This window comes from Artibeus jamaicensis, unplaced genomic scaffold (assembly GCF_021234435.1).
Source record: "Artibeus jamaicensis isolate MK-2021 breed Jamaican fruit bat unplaced genomic scaffold, CSHL_Jam_final contig_452, whole genome shotgun sequence".
NCBI lineage: Eukaryota > Metazoa > Chordata > Mammalia > Chiroptera > Phyllostomidae > Artibeus > Artibeus jamaicensis.
In genome coordinates this window covers 10,940,150-10,963,654 of record NW_026521837.1, presented here as the reverse complement: position 1 = coordinate 10,963,654, position 23,505 = coordinate 10,940,150, and the positions used below count along the sequence as shown (strand labels likewise).

Genomic DNA, 23,505 nt, shown 5'->3' with positions numbered 1-23,505 from the left:
CTAATCCATCAAGGTCAAGTTCAAGGCTTACCTCCTCTGGAGAACTTTCATTCATGCTTCCTTTGATTAACCCTTTATTCTGCATGGTATTCACATCTTTCAATATCTCAACTACACAATTTAATACAATATAAATAAGCAATGCCCATACAGTATATAAGTAAATGTCATTATTTTATAAGCACGGGTCATACATTTCTAACTAGACTGCACATGCCTAGCAGATAGATTCCCTATGACATACTGATTTCCAGTTTGTTTCCTTAGAATCTACTCATCAGTAAAGGTTCTTAGATTGACTAATTATTATCTATACTTTAATATTTTACTTCCCACTTTATGCATATTTCATTTTTGTGTTATTTTTAGAATTTTAAAGAATTATAAGGGACCATTAGTAGATTGTATTGTTGCTCATAATTATTTATTCCCATCTTCCTTTTATATGTAATACATGTAACACATCTGCCTACACTATCGACTAGGGCTTGGCCTTGGGCCCCTTTAGTTAGTGGTGTGTTGGCAGATGTGACATATACCACATCCATGCAAGAGGCAAATGGGGCACTGCAGGTTTCTATTAGCTTCTTTTACAAGGGTTCTTTGCAATGAAAGCAGCTTGTCCTAGATAGAACCACTTCTCCAGCCTCAGCCTTGGAATAAGAAGCTACATAGAAAAAAACCTTCAGTTGACCCACAATTTGGAGTAGAATTTACAAAGTCACAGCCCTTATGTTTGGTGACTGAGAAATAACTTCTTTAAAATCACTGATATTCTGGGGTTTTCTGCTACATAGAAAAGCTGACTAACAGAAGACCTGAGGGTTCATCCAACTTCTTATACTGCTGGCAAGGAGAGAGGCCAGGATTTTTAGTGAAGTAATAGAAGAGTTATAACAAATTCTGAGTTATTTTTACTTTTTTTTAACACAGACCACATTTTTTTTTTGTTATTTTAGAATTTAGAGGAATACAACTGAAATAGTTTGACATTTGTGGCATTAATACTATCTGGAGTTGCCCTCCTGGCCTAGCATTAGCTTTTAGAAAATACATAGGAGAATACTAGAAAATAAACAATTTGTACTATCAGTGTCAGATAGAAAATACTTTTACTTGAAAGATACCACTCTCTCTTAGGTGCAAGTTTGTTTGGTATCAGACACAATGGAATGCAGTAATCTTTTGAATTCCTGTTAGGCCCCAGACTTTTATATATATTGTTAATATTATATATAGATTTCAAACTATTCTTTATTAAAAAGCATATAATAGAAAATTCTGATTGAGGATGGGTATAATCTTTTTTTATTAAACTGTCTTCCTAATTGTATGAAGAAGTCTCATACATTCTGACACAAACCGATACACTGCAATAGTCTTACCTTGTCCTTTTCTAAAATTCAGATGGAAATACCCCTATCTTTATGTGCTTCAGTACATCAGCACTTTAACTTGGTCTTAAAGTTTATGTTACCATACAATGTTTTTAGAAATATATTAATTTTGCTAACTATAATATTTATTTTTTAAAAATTCAGAGACTAAATTGCTCAATTAATAAAGAGATTATTAACACATTACTTTCTTTTGCACATCAAATTTTTTGAGAATATGTTCAGTGATGAGAAAAATAACAATACTTTGGTACATGTTTTAGGAAATGAATGTCATATAACCACTTTTTTGTTGTCATTTATTATTTCTTTGTTTCTCAAACAAAGAAAATAAGATATAATAAACATGATAAGATAATCAGGAAGATTTTCTAATTCTATATTTCCTCTGTTTTTTATTTGGACCTCACACAAATCTTACCTTTGTGAAAACACATCGCGGTACGGACTTCCATGCTGCAGTGCAATTCCATAGCCCCGATCAGCAACTGTGTTCCCCACGGTGTAAAAGGAACAGTCTGGGTCATTGATGGCCACATACTCCAATACAGCTGCATCCCATACAAAAGCATAATTTCCATATTTTACCTGAAAAAATATGGAGAACAAAAAAAAAAGAAATTGGTCCTTAAGATAGAAATATTAAGTTATATAGACATGGCAACAAATTGCATTAGTGTATATTGAATTATGCAAAAAATAATAGGACCTATATTTCTAAGCACTTATTCTGAATGAGAATTTGGCTTTTGATTAATTTACAGGTCTGTTCTGCTGGACACTTCATAAAAATTAAAATGTTAACTATGTTTTCATGCAAAACTGCTTTCTAATAAAATGATCCCTGTGTAGTAAATGTCACCTGGACTGGGAGAAAAATAAACACATGAAAGAAAGCCATGTTTTTGAGCTTCTCTAAATATAATACTTCTATAATTGGGCCTGTTTATGTCTTTTAGTGGTTATCTTTCTGTTTCTCAGAGATCACTCATATCCTCAGTTGCAAATTTATCAAAAATAAAAAGCAATCTTAATTAAGTTTATTTAGAAAATTATTATATATAAATATAAAGCTTAATGAATTAACTAAACAGAATGGAAAAATAAAATAAATATAAAGGCAAATAGCTGAAATGATGTCGGCAAGATAGGCGATTAGGAGATCTTGAGATTTGTTCCCTCACGGAAATAAAAATTAGACAGCTGTTCATGCATAAAGTACCCTTATGAGTCTTGGGATCCAGGTTGTGAAACCCTGGTGGAGTCTAAGACTGGGGAAAGCTACTTTGAGAAGGCAGGCCTATACCCCAGTGGCTGACTGGACAATTGTGGTTCTAATACATTCCCAGAAGCAGTCCTGTCTCCTTGTGGACCTGACTCCAGATCTGTAAAGGTACAAGGCAAAGATGGCCTGTTATTACTTCTATTTAAAATAGTCCTTGAAGTGCTAGCCAGAGCAATTAGATTGAAAAAAGAAGATCCAAATAAAAAAGGAAGAACTGGAATTGTCTCTATTTACAGATGACACAATTATGTGTGCAGAAAATTGTAGACTCTGGTCAAGATGGAGGCATAGGTAAACATGGCTTGCCTCCTTAAACAACCACATTAAAATTACAACTAAAATATAGAACCATCACTCAGAACCATCAGAAATTGAGTGGAATAGAAGACAGACAACTACAGAATTAAAGAAAACACAGCCATCCTGATAGGATGTGTGGAGAAGCAGAATAGGCTGGTCCCATATCTACCTGTAGTGCATAAAAATTCAGGAGGGATGTCTCAGGAGCAAGATGTCCCAGCACCACACCAGAGCTCCAAGCCCAGAATTCTGGTGCCAAGAAGATAAATCCCCATGACTTCTGGTTGCAAACACCAGCAGGGATTGAGTCAGTGAAAGAGACTTCTGGAGTCCCAAGCAGTTCCCCTTAAAGAACCCACACCTAGACTTACTCAGACTCACTCCCTCTGAGCACCAGCACTGGGGTAGCAGATTGAAAGGCACCAGTGGCACACAGGGAGGAACTGAAGTGTCTGGGATCAAGGCAGTAGCTGGTGGACAGCTTTCTCCTAGACAGAAAGGTAGGAAGAGTCCACTGTCCCTTTTCTGAACCCTCCCCTGCATAGAGTCAGAGTTGGCAGGCAGGGGCCATATAGGACAATCCATAAATAGATAACACTGTTTGCCAGGCCCTAGACATCCCCTGAGACTCTGTCCCACCCAACTTAAGGACGCAACCAAGCTGTTAACAGAGATTTTTTCCATATGAATGCCTGGTCATAGCAGCTGTACCTAATATATAAAAACAAACACAGTGAGGCTGCCAAAATGAGGAGACAAAGAAACATGGCCCAGATGAAAGAATAGATCTAAACTCCAGAAAAAAGAACTAAAACTAAATGGAGATAAGTAATCCATCAGATGCAGAGTTCAAAACACTGGTTATAAGGATGCTCGATGACCTTAGTGAGAACCTCATCAGCATAACAAAGATCCAGTCAGAAACAAAGAATAAACTAACCAAAATGACAATTTACAGGGAAACAACAGTAGAGCAGGTGGTGAGAATCACATCAGTGATTTGGAACATAAGGAGGCAAAAAACAACAAACCAGACAACAAAAAGAAAAAAGAATCCCAAAATACAAGGATAGTGTAAGCAGAACTTCAAGTGTTCTAAGATTAGAATCACAGGGGTGCCAGAAAAAGAAGGGAAAGAGCAAGAAATTGGATATCTATTTGGAAAAATAATTAAAAAAACTTTCCTAATTTGGCGAAGGAAATAGACATGCAAGTCCATGAAGCACAGAGAGTACCAAATGAGGTGGGTGCAAAAAGGCCCACTCCAAGACATCATAATTAAAATGACAAAGGTTAAAGATAAAGAGTGAATCTTAAAAGCAGCAAGAGAAAAGTGGTTAGTTACCTACAGGGTAGTTCACATAAGACTGTCAGCTGATTTCTCAAACTAATCTTTGCAGGCTACTAGGGATTGCCAAGAAATATTTGAAGCCATGAAAAGCATGGACCTCTGCCAAGATTTCTCTACCCAGCAAAGCTATTATGTAGAATCAAAGGGCAGGTAAGAAGAGCTTCCCAGACAAGAAAAAAACTGAAGGAGTTCATTGTCACCAAACCATTGTTATATGAAATGTTAAAGAGACTTATTTAAGAAAAAAAAAAGATAAAAACTATGAACAATAAAAAAGCAATGAATACATATCTTTCAACAACTAAGTCCTAAAAATGAACTAAGCAGACAAGAAGAACAGAGATGCAATGGGAGTGATTTAATGATTGCCAGGTAGGAGGAATGGTATCAGTGGAATGGGTAAAGAGGTAAGGGGATTAAGTACAAATAGGTAGTTACATAATAGCCACAGGGATGTAAAGCACAGCATAGGAAATGGAGTAGCCAAAGAACTTATACCTATAACCCATGGACGTGAACAATGCTATGGGAATGGCCTGATAGAGTGGTGGGTGCTGGGTGGAGTGGGACAAGCAGGAAAAATTAGGACAACTGTAATAGAATAATCAGTAATAAAAACCCCTACTAATCTAATAAGCGAATTTAGCAAAATAGCAGTATACAAAGTCAGTGTTCAGAAATCAATGGCATTTTTGTACACCGACAATGATATAACAGAAAGAGAAACTAGGAGAAAAGTCCTGTCTACTATAGTGGACAAGAAAAATAAAGTACCTAGGAATAGACTTCCGCCAAGATGGAGGCGTAGGTGGAAGCATTGTGCCTTCTTGCACAACCAAGTTTAAAAACAACAAAGTTTTAGCAACAAAAATGCAGCCAAACCACAGAAAATTGAACTACATGGAAGTCTGACAACAACGAACACTTCAGCCAAACTGGTAAGAGGGGCAGAGCCAGCAGCAGAGCAGGGTTGGGCAGGAAAGATCCACTGGACTGACCCAGGTGTGCAACCCAGGTGCACCAGCAGCCGTGGGTGAATCCCAGGTGTGGAGAAATGGGAGGACCCACTGAGGGCACAAGGCAGTGGACCCACTGAGGGCTGATCGCAATCACACATTCGCGCACAGATAAACTGGTGAAGGTGCTAGCAGTGAGACAGACCAAGCAGGCCCCGGCAGCAGGCCCCGGCAGCAGACCCGGAAGCGGCAGAGGAAACTGCCATCATCCTTCTCTGACCCGCCCCCACCTACAGCGTCACAAACCAGCGACCTGGGTGGCCCCACCCTGGTGAACAACTAAGGCTCTGCTTCTCATATTTAACAGGCACAAATAGATCAAAACATGGCTCAAGAACAACTCAGAGCCCCAGAACCAATAAATCTAAGCAATGAAGAAATAGCCAAACTTTCAGATGCACAGTTCAAAACACTGGTTATCAGGATCCTCACAGAACTGGTTGATTTTAGTCATAAATTAGTGGAACATATGAAGGCTAAACTAATTAAAATGAAGGGAAATGTACAGGAAACCAATAGTAATGGAAAGGAAACTGGGACTCAACTCAAAGGAGTGGACCAGAAGGAGGAAAGAAATGACCAAACAGAAAAGGATGAAGAAACAAACATTCAAAAAAATGAGGAGAGGCTTAGGAACCTTCCAGACATCTTTAAACGCTCCAACATCTGAATTATCAGGGTACCAGAACGGGAAGAGGAACAGCCACAAGTGGAATACTTATTTGAACAAATAATAAAGGAGAACTTCCCCAATCTGGCAAAGGAAATAGACTTCCAGGAAATCCAGGAAGCTCAGAGTCCCAAAGAAGTTGGACCCAAGAAGGAACACACCAAGGCACATCATCATTACATTAGCCAAGATTAAAATGAAGGAGAGAATCCTAGAAGCAGCCAGAAATAAGGGGACAGTCACCTACAAAGGAGTTCCCATCAGACTGTCAGCAGATTTCTCAAAAGAGACCTTACAGAAGGCAAGAAGGTGCTGGAAAGAAGTATTCCAAGTTATGAAATCCAAAGACCTACATCCAAGATTGCTCTATCCAGCAAAGTTTTCATTTAGAATGGAAGGGCAGATAAAGTGCTTCTCAGATAAGATCGAATTCAAGGAGTTCATCATCACCAAGCCCTTATTATATGAAATGTTAAAGGGACTTACCTAAGAAAAAGAAGATAAAAAAGATGAACAGTAAAATAATAGCAAACTCAGTTATAAAGAACCACACCTAAAACAAAAGGAAACTAAGAGGACAGCTATATCAGGAGCAGAACCATAGAAATGAAGATCACATGGAGGGTTAGCAACAGGGGAGTGGGAGAAGGAGAAGGGGGGGAAGGTACAGAAAATAAGTAGCATAGATGGTAGGTAGAAAATAGGTAGGGTGGAGGGCAAGAATAGTATGGTAAATATAGAATCTAAATAACTTGAGACATGTGGTCATAAACTAAAGGGGGGGGAATGGAGGGGAGGGAGTGTGCAGGGTGGAGGGGAATGAAGGGGGAAATAGAACAACTGTAATGGCATAATTAATAAAATATATTTAAAAATTCAGAAAAAAGTACCTAGGAATAAACCTAACCAAAGAGGTAAAAGACCCATACTTGGAAAACTATAGAAAACCGATGAAAGAAATTAAGGAAGATACAAATAAATGGAAGATAATACCATGTTCACAGACTGGAAGATTTAACATAGTTAAAAACACTCATACTTCCCAAAGAAATCTGTACATTCAATGCAATTCCTATTAAGATACCAATGACATATTTCACAGATCTAGAACAAATATTTTAAAAATTTATATGGAACCCAAAAAGAAGACTCTGAATAGCCTCAGCAATCTCAAGAAAGAACTAAGTAGGAGGGATACAAATACCTAATATCAAACTATATTACAAGTCCACTGTAATCAAAATAGTCTGGTACTGGCATAAGAACAGACACATAGATGAATGGAACAGAATAGAGAATTGAGAAATAAACTCAAGTCTCTACATTCAATTAATATTTGACAAAGGGACATAAACACACAGTGGAGTAAAGATAGTCTCTCCAATAATTGGTGTTGGGATAACTGAACTGGTATATGCAAAAACATGAAGCTAGACCACCTACTTACACCATATACCAGAATAAACTTGAAATGGATAAAAGACTTAAATAGAGATTGTGACACCATGAAAGTCCTAGAGGAAAACATAAGCAGGAAAATTTCAGGTATCCTTTGTAGCAGTATTTTTACTAATATATCTCCTACTGCAAGGGAATAAAGGTAAAATTAAACAAATGGGACTACATCAAACTAAAAAGCTTCTGCATGGCTAAAGAAATCATCATCAAAATGAAAAGGGACCCAACTGTGTGGGAGGACATATTTGCTAGATACCTTAGACAAGGGTTTGACCTCCCCAAAATACAAAGAAATCTTAAGACTCAATATCAGGATGAAAAACAATCCGATTAAAAAATGGGCAGAGGACCTGAACAGACAGTCCTCTGAGGAAGTCATACAGAAGGCCTAGAGACACATGAAAGGATGCTGGACATCATTTGCCATCAGCGAGATGCAAATTAAAACCACATTGAGATATCACCTCACACCTTTCAGAATAGTCATCATAAACAAGTCAACAAACAGCAAGGGCTGGCAAGGATGCAGAGAAAAGGGAACACTAGTGCACTGTTGGTGGGAATGAAGACTGGTGCAGCCACTGTGGAAACCAGTGTGGAATTTCCTTACAAAACTAAAAAAAGGAAATAACTTTTGACCCAGTAATTCTAATGCTTGGAATATACCCTAAGAATCCCAAATCACCAAGTCAAAAGAACTTATGTATCTCTATGTTCATAGCAGCTGTATTTACAACAGCCAAGTGCTGCAAACAGCCTAAGTGCCCATCAGTAAATGAGTGGATGAAAAAACTTGGGTACATTTTACAAATGGAATGCTATGCAGCAGAAAGAAAGAAGGAACTCCTGCTTTTTGAGACAGCATGGATGAAACTGGAGAATATTATGCTAAGTGAAATAAGCCAGGAGGTAGAAGACAAATACTATATGATCTCACCTATAAGTGGAATCTAATGAAAAAATAAACTAAGGAACAAAATAGAACCACAGGCATGGAAACATGGTGGAGACTGAAACTGACCAGAGGGGAGGGAAGGGATAAGGGTGAAAATAAGGGGAAGGTACCAGGCAATGAACTGGTATGAATGACCCATGGACATGGACAACAGTGTGGGAATTGACTGTGGTAGCAGGAGGTGAGATGGGTAGGGAAGGGTGAAGGGGGAAAAACCGGGACAACTACAATAGAATAACAGTAAAAAATGATTTCAACAAATATATCTATGTAAATAGATATATAACACATCAAAATACAATAATTTGAATAAAACATTATTTGTACTAAATATAAATACCTAGAAATAAATTTAATAATAAATGACTAGGGACTAAATAAGAAAATTTCAATGCTTTACTGAATGAAGAAGATGAACTTGTTTTTAGGTAAGTTATATCATACTTCTAAAAGAAGTGAAGCACAATTGTAAAAGGAATGTCAGTTTTCCTCAGGTTATCTGATACTTCATATAACCTAAATAAAATGCCTAATATTTTAAAATTTAGTAACATCTTTAAGTCGAAGGAAACTGAGGAAAGAGCAAAGAAAAAAATAATGATCAGAGGCTTAGTGCACCAAGTAGTGAAAATGTTATAAGGCTTAAAAGTAAAACAGCATAGAACTTGTCTGCAAGTAGAAAATCTGTGGAATGGACAAAATTATCTACAAAACTGAAAAAAAGTATATAAATGTTACATGTAGACTATATTACAAATATACTAATTCAAATTAGTATGGCAAATATATTTTTAAAATTAGACTGAAACAGGTGATTATTCCAAAAGACCAACATTAAAACCACTGTCAGATCATATACAAAATAAATTCCCTTAGTGTAACAAATTCTTTTTTTTTTTAAGATTTTATTTATTTATCTTCAGACGGGAAGGAGAGAGGGAGAGAAACATCAATGTATACTTGCCTCTCATGAGTGCCCTGCTGGGAACTGGCCTGCAACCCAGGCATGTGCCCTGACTGTGAATCAAACCATGATCCCTTATTTTGCAGGCCTAGGCTCAATCCACTGAGCTATACCAGCCAGGGCTTAGTGTAACAAATTCTTTATAATAAAAAAGAACCCAAGGCTTAAAAAACCTATTAGACTATAAAGACAAACAAAACTGTATTTTTCTGATACTGGAAAAAAAAGTGAGACATCTAAACATAAAAGTTAAGGAAAAATGTAAATAAATGTTTGATATATCCACTGCCTTTTATATATGTATTTCTTAGACCAAGCTAACATCAGATAATCAATAAAACATTTTGCAAGAAATATGTTCTAAACACTTTAGACAAGTTTTCTGAGCTCAGTGGTTACTTAACATCTCTTCTTGGAGGCAAACTCCAAACCATGAGATATTGAATCAGGCCCACAAACCAGAGTCACTGATTCGATTCCCAGTCAGGGCACATTCCTGGGTTGCAGGCCAGGTCCCCAATAGGGAGTGTGTGAGAGGCAACCACACATAGATATTTCTTTCTAACTCTTTCTCCTTCCCTTCCCCTCTCTAAAAAAAATCTTAAAAAAAAACAGATAAATTCATTTTTTCCCTGAAGAAACCATTTCATGCAACTGCTCACAGAAAGTCTACTGTACACCAGAGACTATGATAGGTACCAGGGCTTAGTGCTTTTCAAAATGTGATGCTAATTTCAATACCATTAGAATTATCAGCAGAGTCTTCTGTTAAAAATGTAAACTCTAGATATTGTGCACATTTACTGGATTGAAATAGTAGTAATTATATTAGTAATTTTGATATAAAAACTGACAGATTCTTGGAGTGTTGGTATGGGAGGGGGGAAATACTATATTTGTAGGTTCCTTCTACACTTGTTACTTATATCCACCGTGTTATCCCTCAGTCATTCCACCACTTCTTTGAACATTTGCAGTAATTGTTGCAGAGGAGAAAAAATAATCTTCTCTTTACCTTTCTGAGTTCTTAGCTAAGACTTCTATAACAAAAGAAAAGCAGAAACTTATCAACAGGTAAACCTCATACGGAGATAAGTCAGATAAAAATAAGTAACTCGAGTGGCTTACAATTCAGTATCAAATACCATCTAAATAGAGAGGTGGAGGAAGAAGCCTCTTATAAGGGAGAGTGGGAGATTTTTTTGAAAAATGAATGGTCTTTAGAAGAGTGGGTGGTAAGTATGATAGTTTGCATCAAAGTGTGTCAGGGTGTAGGGTTGACTTCTGGTTTCTTCTCCTTTGATGACGGTCCTTATTCCTTGGTTGAGGCAACTCCTGGGGAGAAAGTTTATGACAACTGGGTTTCTTTTATCTTTAAGCAAGTACAGGGAGTTCAAACAAAGCCTCTTTCTGCTTATTCTTTTTGAAGTGCTTTATGGCTCAAGTTAGTCAATATGCCAGAGGAGCATATTTTGTGGTAGCATATTCTGTTACCCTTGATCACCAACTTTCACATCAGTTTTCAGATAGCTGGGTGTAAAACCCACAGTAACAGAGACACCAGTGACCTTGAAGCTTCCTCTAATAACCTACTTTGATTTCTGCTGTTTTCTTCTGTTTCAAACAGCCACTCAGGTCTCCTGGATCTCCTTGCAGCATCTTTACAGCCCTCAAGGGATTTTCCCTTATCGGGAACATATTGCTTTCCTGTTAGAAAAGTGTTCTAACATTGTTGTTACTGCTTTGTGAACTGTAGAGGTCTATTTAAATGTACAGTAACATTATCATGCCATTTATACGTGTTTCTAGTAATTCTAGTACTACAAAGCAGTGTGAATGCATTTTTAAAAAACCATTAAAACATCGTGATTATAGCCTGTAGCAATCCCAATAAAATATTACATGGTAACCTAAGCTATTTTAGCTTTTAAAAACATCCCTGCTCTTTTTTATCTACTAAAACATATAATCACTGTCCTTTGGATAGTTTTTAATATTAAAATTATCTAAAAATAACTCATCAACAAAGCCTAAAGTCACTTTTCAACAGAATACATAATTGAAGATTTGGCACAGAAAACTTTCAGTCCTCGGTGATGAATATTAAACATTGTCTACCAGTTTTTGTTTTTGAATAAGCAGCTGAGTTGTGGGACATTGATTGGTCAGTGCATTCCATGCCAGCAGAGTCTCTATACCAGGTTGAACAGAGGGCAAAAGTGGATCTGGGAGCTCCGTGTCAACATATTCCAGGCCTCGTGTGTGAGGAAGGGAAAAGAATCCAAAGTGACATCTACCTCCAATATTATCAATCTCTGGTCCCCAAAGGAGAGATACCAGACTGTTGTGATAATTGATGGACCACGATAGCTACCAATGCTCAACACCTGTGTCCTCATAATAGTGCTGAGATGCCAGTAGGCTGTGGTAAATTTCTCACTGCTGAGATAACGCCAGGAGCTAAGTTTTGTTCCATTTCTACCATAATTTTTCTCTGATTTTCACCTAACAATCATTATGTATTAATTTTAAAATCCTGAAAATGAGTAAAATATTGGTCCCAACCCTCAAACTGTCTACAGCTTAGTAGTGGAGCAAAGTCAAGCACTTATTGCTGTAATACAAAGCATATTATATAAGTACCATATAAAAGCTTAAAGGATTGAAGTGGCTAAAAGAAAGGAAACAATTTTCATTGAAGAAAATCAGGACAGCTGGCTCCAATATTCTGAAGCAACTGAAATAGTTGTACATGAAAACTCCAAATATTTAAACTCCTTATCATTAGTGCCTAACTGATTAAACACAGATGCCCCTTGGAGACCATTTCTTGTTCATGCACACTCTTTTCACCTCTTAGTTTTCTGCAATTTTCCATCTGTCAGTTGAAGAACTGTAAACATTTCATGTTATTTTCTCAAATATTTGCAATTCTTGTCAAGCAAACTGAAGGATGGGAAAATGTATTTTCAGAATCTACACCTGTGCTCCTCACCATGTTATGGATTATGGCATGTTTCTCTGCTGTAGAGTCTTGTTGTCCTGTGTGCCCCTGCTCCCACACCTCTACCATGACTTATTGCTGAAGGGACTTTTCTTTACAAGTCATTAAGCAGCAGTCTCCTGCCATAACTGCAGAAGCCTAGGCTGCACTCAAATAGAATTTCACTACTTCCATCACTACCTGTTATCCCAGTGACTTTGGTTTTAATTAGGAAACCATATTCTTTATCATACAAATCTTTAATTTAGCAAATTCCTTTAAAGCTCACTTCCAAACGTTTAGCTATGAAAAAATATCAGTGATGATCCTTTTTTATTAACAAAATTGATTGGGAACTATTTTGGAAATATGATATTTAAACTAAAGAATAAGATTAAGATTTCTTCTTAGGAAGGAATATCCTCACTCTGTCCCCCATTTCTTCCTCATAATAATAAATAATATTTATAAAATATTTTTCACTCTTAAAAATGCCTTTTACCCATAAACTTATTTGTTCTTCACAACACTGTCAAGAAGCTAATGTTATGATACCTAACTCATAGTAATGAAACTTGATAAAGAATTATACCAGTTATGCCCTGATGAATGTGATTCGGTTGTGCATCATTCAGTAAAGCAGAAGTCATTGGTTTGATTCCTGGTCAGAGCACACACCTGGGTTGTGGGTTTGGCACCTAGTCAGGCCATATACAAGAAGCAACTGATTTACGTTCCTCTCTCATATTGAGGTTTTCCCTTCCTGTCTTTCTCCCTCTCTTTCTTTCTTTCTAAAACAAATAATAAGTAAGTAAGTAAATATCTTTAAAAATTATACCAATTATTAGTGGTAGATTTGGAATTTGAGCTCAAGGCTATTTTTTATGCTTTTTTGCACTGCATTAAAAATACACTTCTGGGACATATTTGCCATAGGAATGCAAAAAATGTTTGAAATATGGTAATCTTTGTCTTCAAGCTATAGTCTATTTTGAGAAATATTTATGTAAATAAAAATGATGCAGTATTGTATGTGGCAAGAGCCATGAAACAAATGCAAACTCCTTAATGCTTTGTGATCATGCTATTAAAATGAAGAGCTGAGCTTTTAAAAACAGGTTGCTTATATGTCAAAATCATTAGAATGAGTGAATACCTGGTTTACATAATTCTGGACCCCTGAAGCCTGTTGATCTTGTGACCATTGCTACCTAAGTATTTCTGATTTTCAGAATTAAGACCAAAACAGAGATTTTTCATATTAGAAGTAAGGTTGCTGGATGGAGATATTTATGTTTTCCCATCAGACAAAATTAAGAGAACAATGTGGGAGAAATAAAGTCTAACCTTGTACTCTAAGCTGCTAACTTTTTTACTATTTAAACTAATGGCCACTGGGGGATACAGTGACTGTGAATTATGGGTACAGAGTTGTATTAACCCAGAATAGATCTATAGTGGCCCTCATAATTTATTGGCCACATAAGTCTTTAGGATGGAAATGCCTTTAATATTTATAACATATAGTTCTAGGTGGTGGACTCTCCCACTTCCGGCAAAGTAATAATTTAGCATCATTCATCAATTCTTCTAAATTTATCCAGCACAATAAATTATGCTCAACTCCAAATTGTGTGTTTAAGACTGTCTTTTAAAATACATGTGGTTTTGTTTATTGCTGTTTTAATTGTTGGCCTTCCATATTTTATCTTGTATTATTTGAAATGTGAATTTGTGCTCCAGAATAAGCATCACAGTACACAATTTTTCACAAGAAAGATTTGAATGTGTTTAAAATAAAGATTAGATTTATAAAATATCTTTTTAACTTAGAACTATATTTACCCCTAAATCTTATCTTTTGCTTCTCTTTTTTGAGACTATTGGAATAATTTTTTTTGTTTTGTTTTTGAAAGCACTCCAGGAATGTGAAAAATGAACACTGCTTCCTTCTCTTCTACTGAAAATGTTATCTTGAAACAACTGACTGTTAGGGTCTAAAGGATAGTCATTAATAGGGCTTGGAGTTCTCTACAGTTATGTGTGGAAAAGAACTGGTAATTCTCTCCTTCAGGTTGGATGAAAGCCTGAGAAGACAAGTGGGACCTCTAAGGGAAGGCAATGGAGAAACTAAATTTGGAGGAATGTGTGATTTGTAGAAATCTGTGGACCTCAAGTCCTCCTACCTTCTTTCTTCATACTTGTCCCCATAAATATGTCTATTCTGTTGCCTTTACATTGGCCAAAAAGGAGATGAAGAGGTGGGTAGAGATCTCCTGGTTGTGAGTAGGGGAAAGACCAGAAGACTAGAGAGCCCACTGTTTCTTCCAGAGGGCTTGGAAGAGGTATTTGTGAAACACTTTCTTCTGTACTACTAAACCACAAGGACAGAAGGCATTTTATTTTCTAAAATTAGCAAGACTGTCAATCCCTAGGGTAATCCAAAAATCAAGCTTGAGTCTCTACATGCTAACAAAGAAAAATATCAACCCATACAGTGAGTGCGGCAGTTAGAAATGGAAAGATGAGTCAGAATAAGCAGAACACATCTTGGGGAAATAACACTGTGGTGAGAGTAAGATTCCAATTTTTAAAAGTAAAATAAACAGAGCACCTAACCAGATTCAACTGTGAGTCTAAACATGTCTGTGTGGCTACAAACTAACAAACTAACCTCACTTTCTTGAACAAAAAAATTGAACAAATTAATGGAAGGAGAAAATGCTCATACATGTCCTGCAGGGTCAAATCAAGAAAGAGGCCGACAACTGTCCCAATTGGCCTGGGATGCCCAGTAGCAACACTGAGAGCCCTATGTCAAGGGAAACCTTTCTAGGAGGGAAAAAGTCCAGGTTTGGGTTATGGGTTATGGGTTCAGAAGGTCAGAAGGCAGTATAAAATCAATGGAGCAGCTTAAAAGATAGGGGCTGAAAGTGTCTATTTTGTAGCAGAGAGCTACGACATAGATTATCTGCCTTTTGCAGTGGCTGTCAGTTTTCCCCCCAGAATGCTTATGCTGGCAATTGTGACTTGCTATTGACAATAATGAAATATCCATTGTTCTGTGCCAAGACTTTAGTGTGCAACCTAAGTGCATTCTAATCATGACTGTTAACAGTTCTTTTCATGTAGTTTGACTGTTGTTCTTGGTACTAATTTAGCATCAAGATGACACTAATTTAATTTCAACATGGTTAATACTGTGATCACTTTTTTTTCTTAAGAGTTCAGATGATGAAAATGAGAATGATTATAATACTAATACCAGCATGACCCAGATAGCAACAAAAAAGGGCTAAATGACTATATTATCTTATTGTAATAGAAGGACACAAATAAACAAAACAGTATGCTTCATAAGATGTAGAGGAGAATTTCGGAGATCTAAGATGGCATAGGAGTAAGTGGAAGCTACACTGACATCCTCCAAGGACAAATCTGGAATTACAGCTAAGTTGTACAGAAATCACCCTGAATAACTAACTGAATACTAGCTGGAGAGAAGCCTTATAATCACAGCCAGAAGAAACCAATTCACCACAATGAGACTGGCAGTAACTGAGGGAGGAGTGAGGGGTATGGCTAGGCTTCCATGGGAAGCAGCTGAAGACCCAGAAGGATATTTCAGCAGATAGGAGGTTTCCCCTGAAAAGTGTGGGATCTAAAACCTAAGCTGGGTTCTGAAGCCTACAGCACCAGACCCAGAAAAGAACTCAGATAATACATACCTGTGAAAAGTGGCAGGGTTTCTGTCTGCCAGGGAGAGATGGCTGGAGATACAGAGATCTCTTAAAGGGTCAATGCACAAAATATTGTTCGAAGCCACTTATCCTGGGCTCCAGCAAAGGGAGGGCAGAGTGGACTAGAGACTCTCGAGGAGAGTTTGAGGTTGATGGCTCTGGGGAGAGAACTGTAGGAACAGCAGCCAGGATTCCTGTGCTGAGTTATTCCTCATACTTCAGAAGCCATCTTTCTCAGGCGGAGAAATCCCCTCTATGTGGCACCAGCCTGAGGGGAAGCAATAACCCTGCCCACAGAAATTACTCTTCTCCACGACACGGAACTAAAGCTGGGCTGATGATGACAGCTTAAGTCTATATTACTGATTAGTTTAACTACGAAGGCAGGAAATACAAAGAAGCAGCCAAAATGGGAAAACAAAGAAAGAATCCAAATGAAAGAACAAGAGAATTCTCCAAAAGAAGATTAAATGAAGGCAAGCAATTTATCAGTTAGAGAGTTTAGAATAATGATTATAAGGATACTCAAAAGCATGAATAAAACCATAGAAACCATAAAAAAGGACCAATCAGAAATAAAGAATGTATACCCTGGCTAGTGTGGCTCAGTGGATTGACTGCTGGCTTGATAACCAAAGTGTCATCAGTTCAATTCCCAGTCAGAGCACATGGCTAGGTTGCAGACCAGGTCCCTAGTGGGGGGCTCAGGAAAGGCAATCACGCATTGATGTGTCTCTCTCTCTCTCTCTTCCTCCTGTCTCTTCTCTAAAAAAATAAATAAAATCCTTTAAAAAATAAATAAAGAATGCAATATTTGGAATAATAGTACACTGGAAAGAATAAACAGTAGGTTAGAGGAAGATGATGGAATCAGAGATTTGGAAGACAAGGTAGAACAAAATACACCAGGAGAGCAGAAAAAAATAAAAATAAAAAATGAGGAGAGTTTAAGAAACATTTCAGACAACATGGAGTGTATTAACATCTACATCATGGAAATATCAGAAGGAAAAGAGCAAGGGATTGAGGACATATTTTAAGAAAAGAATCATCAGAAACTTCCCTAATCTGGTGAAGGAAAAAGACACACAAGTCCAGGAAGTTCACAGTATCCCAAACATGTTGGACACAAAGATGCTTACACCGAGACACATTAAAATTAAAATGACAAGGAGAGAATTCTAAAAGCCACAAGAGAAAACCAGGGAGTTACCTACATGAGTGTATCAAATAGACAATTATCAGATTTCTCAACAAAAACATACCAGAAGGCAATGGCATGAAATATTCAAGGTAATGAAAAGTGAGGACATACAACCAAGACAACTTTACTCAGCAATGCTATGATTTAAAATCGAAGAAGAAATAAGGAGCTTCCCAGACATGAAAAAGCTAAAGGAGTTTGTGAACATAAAACCATTATTGCAGCAAATGTTAAAGGGCTTGCTTTAAGAGGAAGGAGAAGAAACAGATAAATTTAAAAAGCAGAGGAAAATAGTCTAACAATAAAATGGCACCTTTACATTCACCTTAAATGTAAATGGCTTAAATGCTCCAACCAAAAGACACAGGGCAGCTGAATGGATAAGAAAACAACACCCATAAATATGCTGCCTCCAAGAGGCCCATCTCAGATGGAAAGATACACATATTAAAAGTAAAGGAATGGAAAAAAATTTCATGCAAATAAAAATTTTTTTTAAAAAGCTGGAGTCACAGTACTTATATCTGACAAAATAGACTTTAAAACCAAGGCTATAGTGAGAAAGAATGAAGGACACTACATAACTACAAAAGGAACAATTCAACAACCCTAGCAAACATTTATGCACCCAACATAGGAGCACCTAAATATAAAGCAAATCTTGATGGACATAAAGGGAGATATCAAGAGAAATACAGTCATAGTTGGGGATGAAGTCAAATCCTATAAACTTCAATTAATATATCTTCCAGGCACAAGATCAACAAGGAGACAATGGCCTTAAATGGCACCCTAGAATCAAATGAATTTAATTGATATTTTCAGAGCATTTTACCCCCCAACAGCAGAATATACATACTTTTCAAGTGCACGTGGAAAGTGCACTATGTACACATGTTAGGACACAAAAAATGTCTCATTAAATTTAAGAAGGTTGAAATCACATCAAGCACTTTCTCTGACCACAATGCTATGAAACTAGAAATTAATCACAAGAACACTGAAAAACACACAAAAACATAGAAGCTAAATTACATGCTATTAAAAAATGAATGGGTCAACAATTAGAACAGGAAGAAATCAAAAGATACCTTGAAACAAATAAAAATGGGGATACAAAAACATTTTTGTCCCCAAATCTGTGGGATACTGGGAAAGCAATGCTAAGAGGGAAAATCATAGCATTTCATGCCTATCTCAAAAAAACAAGGAAAAGCTCAAATACATAATCTAACTTCATACTTATAGAAACTTGAAAAAGAACAAGCCCAAAATGCATAGAAGAAAGCAAATAATAAAGATCAGAGCAAAAATAAACAAATAGAGTCTAAAAAATAATACAAAAGATCAGTGAATCAAAAGGCTGGTTCTTTGAAAATATAAGATTGACAAACCTTTAACCATACTCATCAGAAAAAAAGAGAGACAGAAAGGACTCTACATAAAATCAGAAATGAAAGAGGAGAAATAACAATTGACACCAAAGAAATACAAAGGATTGTAAGAAATATTATGAACAACTATATGCCAACAAACCGAACAACTTGGTGAAATTAAATTCCTAGCAATAGACAATCTTCCAAAACTATATCAGAAAGAATTAGAGAATCTGAATAAACAGATTACACCTAGTAAAATTGAAGCAGTAATAAAAAATTCCCAGCAAACAAAAGGCTTGGGCCAGATGGCTTCATGGGTGAATGTTACCAAATATTCCAGGAAGAACTAAGACAACTCCTTCTGAAATTATTTCATAAAATTCAAGAGAAGGGAAGACCCCAAACTCATTTTATTAGGCCAGCACTATTTTTATTCCAACAGGTAAAGACACTACAAAGAGAAAATTACAGGCCAATATCCCTGATGAACATAAACACTAAAACCCCCAACAAATATTAGCAAAGTGAATGCAGCAATGCACAAAAAAAGTCATAAACCATGATCAAGTGGAATTTTTTCTGGGAATGCAAGGTTGGTAAAACATTCGCAAATCAATAAATGTGATTCACCACATAAACAAAATGAAGGATAAAAACCACATGATCTTATCAATAGATGCAGAAAAAGCATTTGATAAAACCCAGCACCCATTTATAATAAAATCTTTCAGCAAAGTGGGAATAGAACATACCTAAACATAATAAAGGCCATATATGACAAACCCAGGGCTAGAATGACACTCAGTAGGCAAAGACTACAAGCATTCCCCGTAAGATCAGGAACATGACAGGGATGTCTGCTTCCAACTCTCTTATTTGACATAGCATTGGAAATCATAGCCACAGCAATCAGAGAAGAAGAACAAATAAAAGGCACCCAAATTGTAAAGGAAGAAGTAAAACTGTCATTATTTGCAGATGAAATGATACTATACATAGAGAACCCCAAAGATTTGACCAATAGACCACGAGAACTGATAAATGTATTGAGCAATGTAGCAGAATACAAAATTAATATTCAGAAATCAGTTGTATTTTTACATGTCAATAATGAGCTAATAGAAAGGAAAATTAAGAAAACACTCCCAATCACAGTTGCTACAAAAAAATTACGAGGAATAAACTTAACCAGAGATATAAAATCTGTACTCAGAAATTATAAGACACTGAAGAAAGAAAAAGGAAAAAGGACTCATGAACATGGACAACACTATGGTGATTGTTGGGGGAAGGGCATAAAAAGGGCTAAATGTTAATGAAAAAAATACAAATCAATGGAAGCACATACCATGTTCATGGATAGGAAGAATTAACACATTAAAATACCCATACTACCCAAAGCAATCTATAGACAATGCAATTCCTATTAAGATTCCAATGATGTATTTTGCAGAACTAGAACAAATATTTCATAAATTTATGTGGAACCACAAAATGCCCTGCATGGCAACAGCGATCCTGAGAAAGAACAAAGTTGGAGGAATCACACTACTTCATATTAAACTATACTATAAAGCCATACTAATCAAAACAGACAAATAGATCAATGGAACAGAATAGAGAGCCCCCAAATAAACTCACACTTTTACACTCAATTAATATTTGCCAGAGAAAGCAAGCACATGCAATGGACTAAAGATAGTTTATTCAAAAACTCGTATTGGGAAAATTGGACAGATATATATGCAGAAAAATGAAACTAGAGCACTTTCTTATACCACATACAAGAATAAATTCAAAATGGATCAAAGACTTAAATGAAACCATAAAAATCAAAGAAGAAAACATGGGTTGGAAAATCTCAGACATTGCTCATAGCAATATTTGATCAGATACATCACCCCAGGAGAGGGAAACAAATGAAAAAATAAACAAATGAGACTAAATCAAACTAAAAAAGTTTTTGCACAACAAAAGAAGTCATCAAAGAAGTAAAAAGACAAACTACAAAATGGGAGAACATATTTGCTGATACATCCAGTAAGGGGGTAATACCCAAATTTTATAAAGAACTTATAAAACTCAACACCAAACCCCCTCCAAAACCAACCCAGTTAAAAAATGAGCAAAGGACCTGAAAAGGCACTTCTCCAAAGGAGAAATACAGATAGCCAGTAGACATGAAAAGATGCTCAATGTCACTAATGATCAGAGAAATGCAAATTAAAATCACAATGAATCATCATCTCATACCTTTCAGCATGGCTATTATCAATAAATCAACCAACAACAAGTGCTAGATAAAATGTGGAGAAAGGGGAGCTCTTTTGCACTGTTGATGGGAATGCAGACTGGTGTAGCCACTGTGGAAAGCAGTATGGAGATACCTCAAATAATTAAAAATGGATCTGCCTTTTGACTCCATGATCCCAGTTCTGGGGATATATTCAGAGGAACCCAAATCACTGATTTGAAAGAGCATAAACAGCCCTATGTTCATTAAAGCACTATTTACAATTGCCAAGATACGGAAGCAGTCTAAGTGTTCATCAGTAGATGAGTGACAAAAACTATGGGACATTTATACAATGGAATACTATTCAGACATAAAAGAAGAATAAAATTTTACCCCTTGTGACAGTATGGATGGACTGGGAGAACATTATGCACAGTGAAATAAGCCAGTCAGAGAAAGACAAATACCATGTGATTTCACTCACATGTGGAATCTAATGAAGAAACTGAACTAACAAGGAAAATGGCAATGGACTCTTAAAAGGAGAGCAGGATGACAGTTAGTGGAGAGGGAGGTGAGGGTGTGAAGGGATTGAACAAAAGGAAAAAGAACTCACGGTCATTGACAACGGTGTGGGGATTGCCTGGGGGCAGGGTGTATTAGGGGACTAAATAATATAGAAAAAATACCATAAAGATTAAATTTAAAAAAACATTTGAAATTATGTGTGGTGAAAAGGGAATACGAAGGCACTCGCAAGACTCTAAATCAATCAGAGGTTTTTGTGTTTCCCAAAAGACAGCGATACTCTGTTGAAAACAGCAGCTGTGGAATTAGTTTTGGCATATCACACAAACAAACATACTTTATTGTACTGTTCCCCTGATAGCTGTATGAAAATGATTAAAGCTATTTTTCCTGATTCTGAGGTATTAAATAAATTGTGCTGTGGAAAAACAAAAGGAGTAAATTTTGATAACAGGTGAGTTGCATCTTTACAGTGTAGAGCTGATTCTGTCAGATTTCATGTTTCCTACAATCATGTCACATGTCATAATAGTGACCACACACACACAAAATGACCCCTCTAGCTCTCATGTATTTGTGATTGAGGCAGGAGAAGGCTGCTGAGTGGAGGTGGTATGGAGAATATGGGGGATACATGGTGATGGGAAAAAAATAAAATAATAAATAAAAATGTAGTTTTAAACTATATTCTTGATTTCTCTGAAGATTTTAATAAAGTTGTATAATAAAACAAAATAAAAGTCTGCTGATATGCAAACACAAGACTTTGTTCCTCTCTTTGAATATTCTGCAGATATGGCAACATAAATGTTGGCAAATTCCATATGGTGGGTGAACTTCTTATCAAAGAAAACAAAAGATCTTATCTGCAAAATGTTCCACAGACCTTATATAAAATGCAAAAATGGTACATGATTTGCTTAACTATGATAGTGACATATTATTACAAGATGGCTATTAATTTTTAAAATGTTAGATTGTCATAAAATTGCATTTTCTAATTGTGAGACAAGACAAATGTCTTCTAACTTGGAAATACATTCAAGATATAATGAAGAAAAAAATTTGCAATAAAAAAATGTGCTATTTTTTCAAACTTGTTTGATAATTTTTGAAGAAACCATATAGAGTGAGTACCTGGAAAAAGATGAACTGACTATACCCAACTTGTCAATTTTATGACAGCAGTTTATAGTAGAAAGGTGACATATTTTTTGAATAACCACAAAAAAGGAGGGTGAACGGAAAAGGGCAGCCAAGTTAAACAAGAATTTCTCAATTCTTTGGAATCCACCACTGATTTCACAAATTCAATTTACCTCTGTATACTTTAAAATCATTTTCCTAGAAAGAGAACTTTAACTTATGATGACAACTGCTGTGCTTCAGAGTATCTAAACCAATGGATATCTTAGCCATAATTAGCTTATATGTTGATTTTTATTGATGCAAATGTTGTGATGAACAGAAAACTGGTCTTTAGAAGCAAGCTTGTAGAATCAAAATATATGACTTTTTTTGGAGACATCTAATTCCTACAAGTTATAACACCCACCATTGCTAATAAGTAAACTCTGGAGCATTTCATGCTCGACCACGGTTGTTAAGAGCATTTTTAGCTTGAGGTCATCACATTGGAATGACATTCAGAATCATCGTAATGTGGGCTTGACATGAGGAGAGTGCAAGCCAAAGTGAAATTTAAGTTTCCAAATATCCTGTGTTACCACTGCATAAAAGAAAAGGAGGATGTGTTGCAGGTAATTGAGAGAAATATTAGAACTGGAAAGAGAACAAGTGAAATTATCCTACCATATTATGGGGCAGAAATGTGTCATTGTTATTTGTCACAATATAGTTAATAGCATTAATGTGTTTATATTTCCCTTTTAAAGCATTTTATACTTATGGTCTTAAATATAGCTCACAATATTTAAATATCTAAAAGTTAAAAAGATGTAAAAATAACTTTTATAAGAGAACAGAAAGAAAACATTAAAATATTATTATATTTTAATTACATATATTATTTGTTTTAT

At 36.1% G+C, this 23,505-nt stretch overlaps 1 protein-coding gene across 1 annotated transcript in view; it reads right to left on the bottom strand.

Moving 5' to 3' along the window:
* Window positions 1–23,505, bottom strand: part of GRID2 (glutamate ionotropic receptor delta type subunit 2) — a 1,451,106-nt gene that overhangs the window by 148,419 nt on the left and 1,279,182 nt on the right. The window contains exon 14 of the mRNA XM_037162687.2: window positions 1,819–1,985. Within this exon, the coding sequence (XP_037018582.2) occupies window positions 1,819–1,985 (167 nt within the window). The remainder of the gene's footprint in view (window positions 1–1,818; window positions 1,986–23,505) is intronic.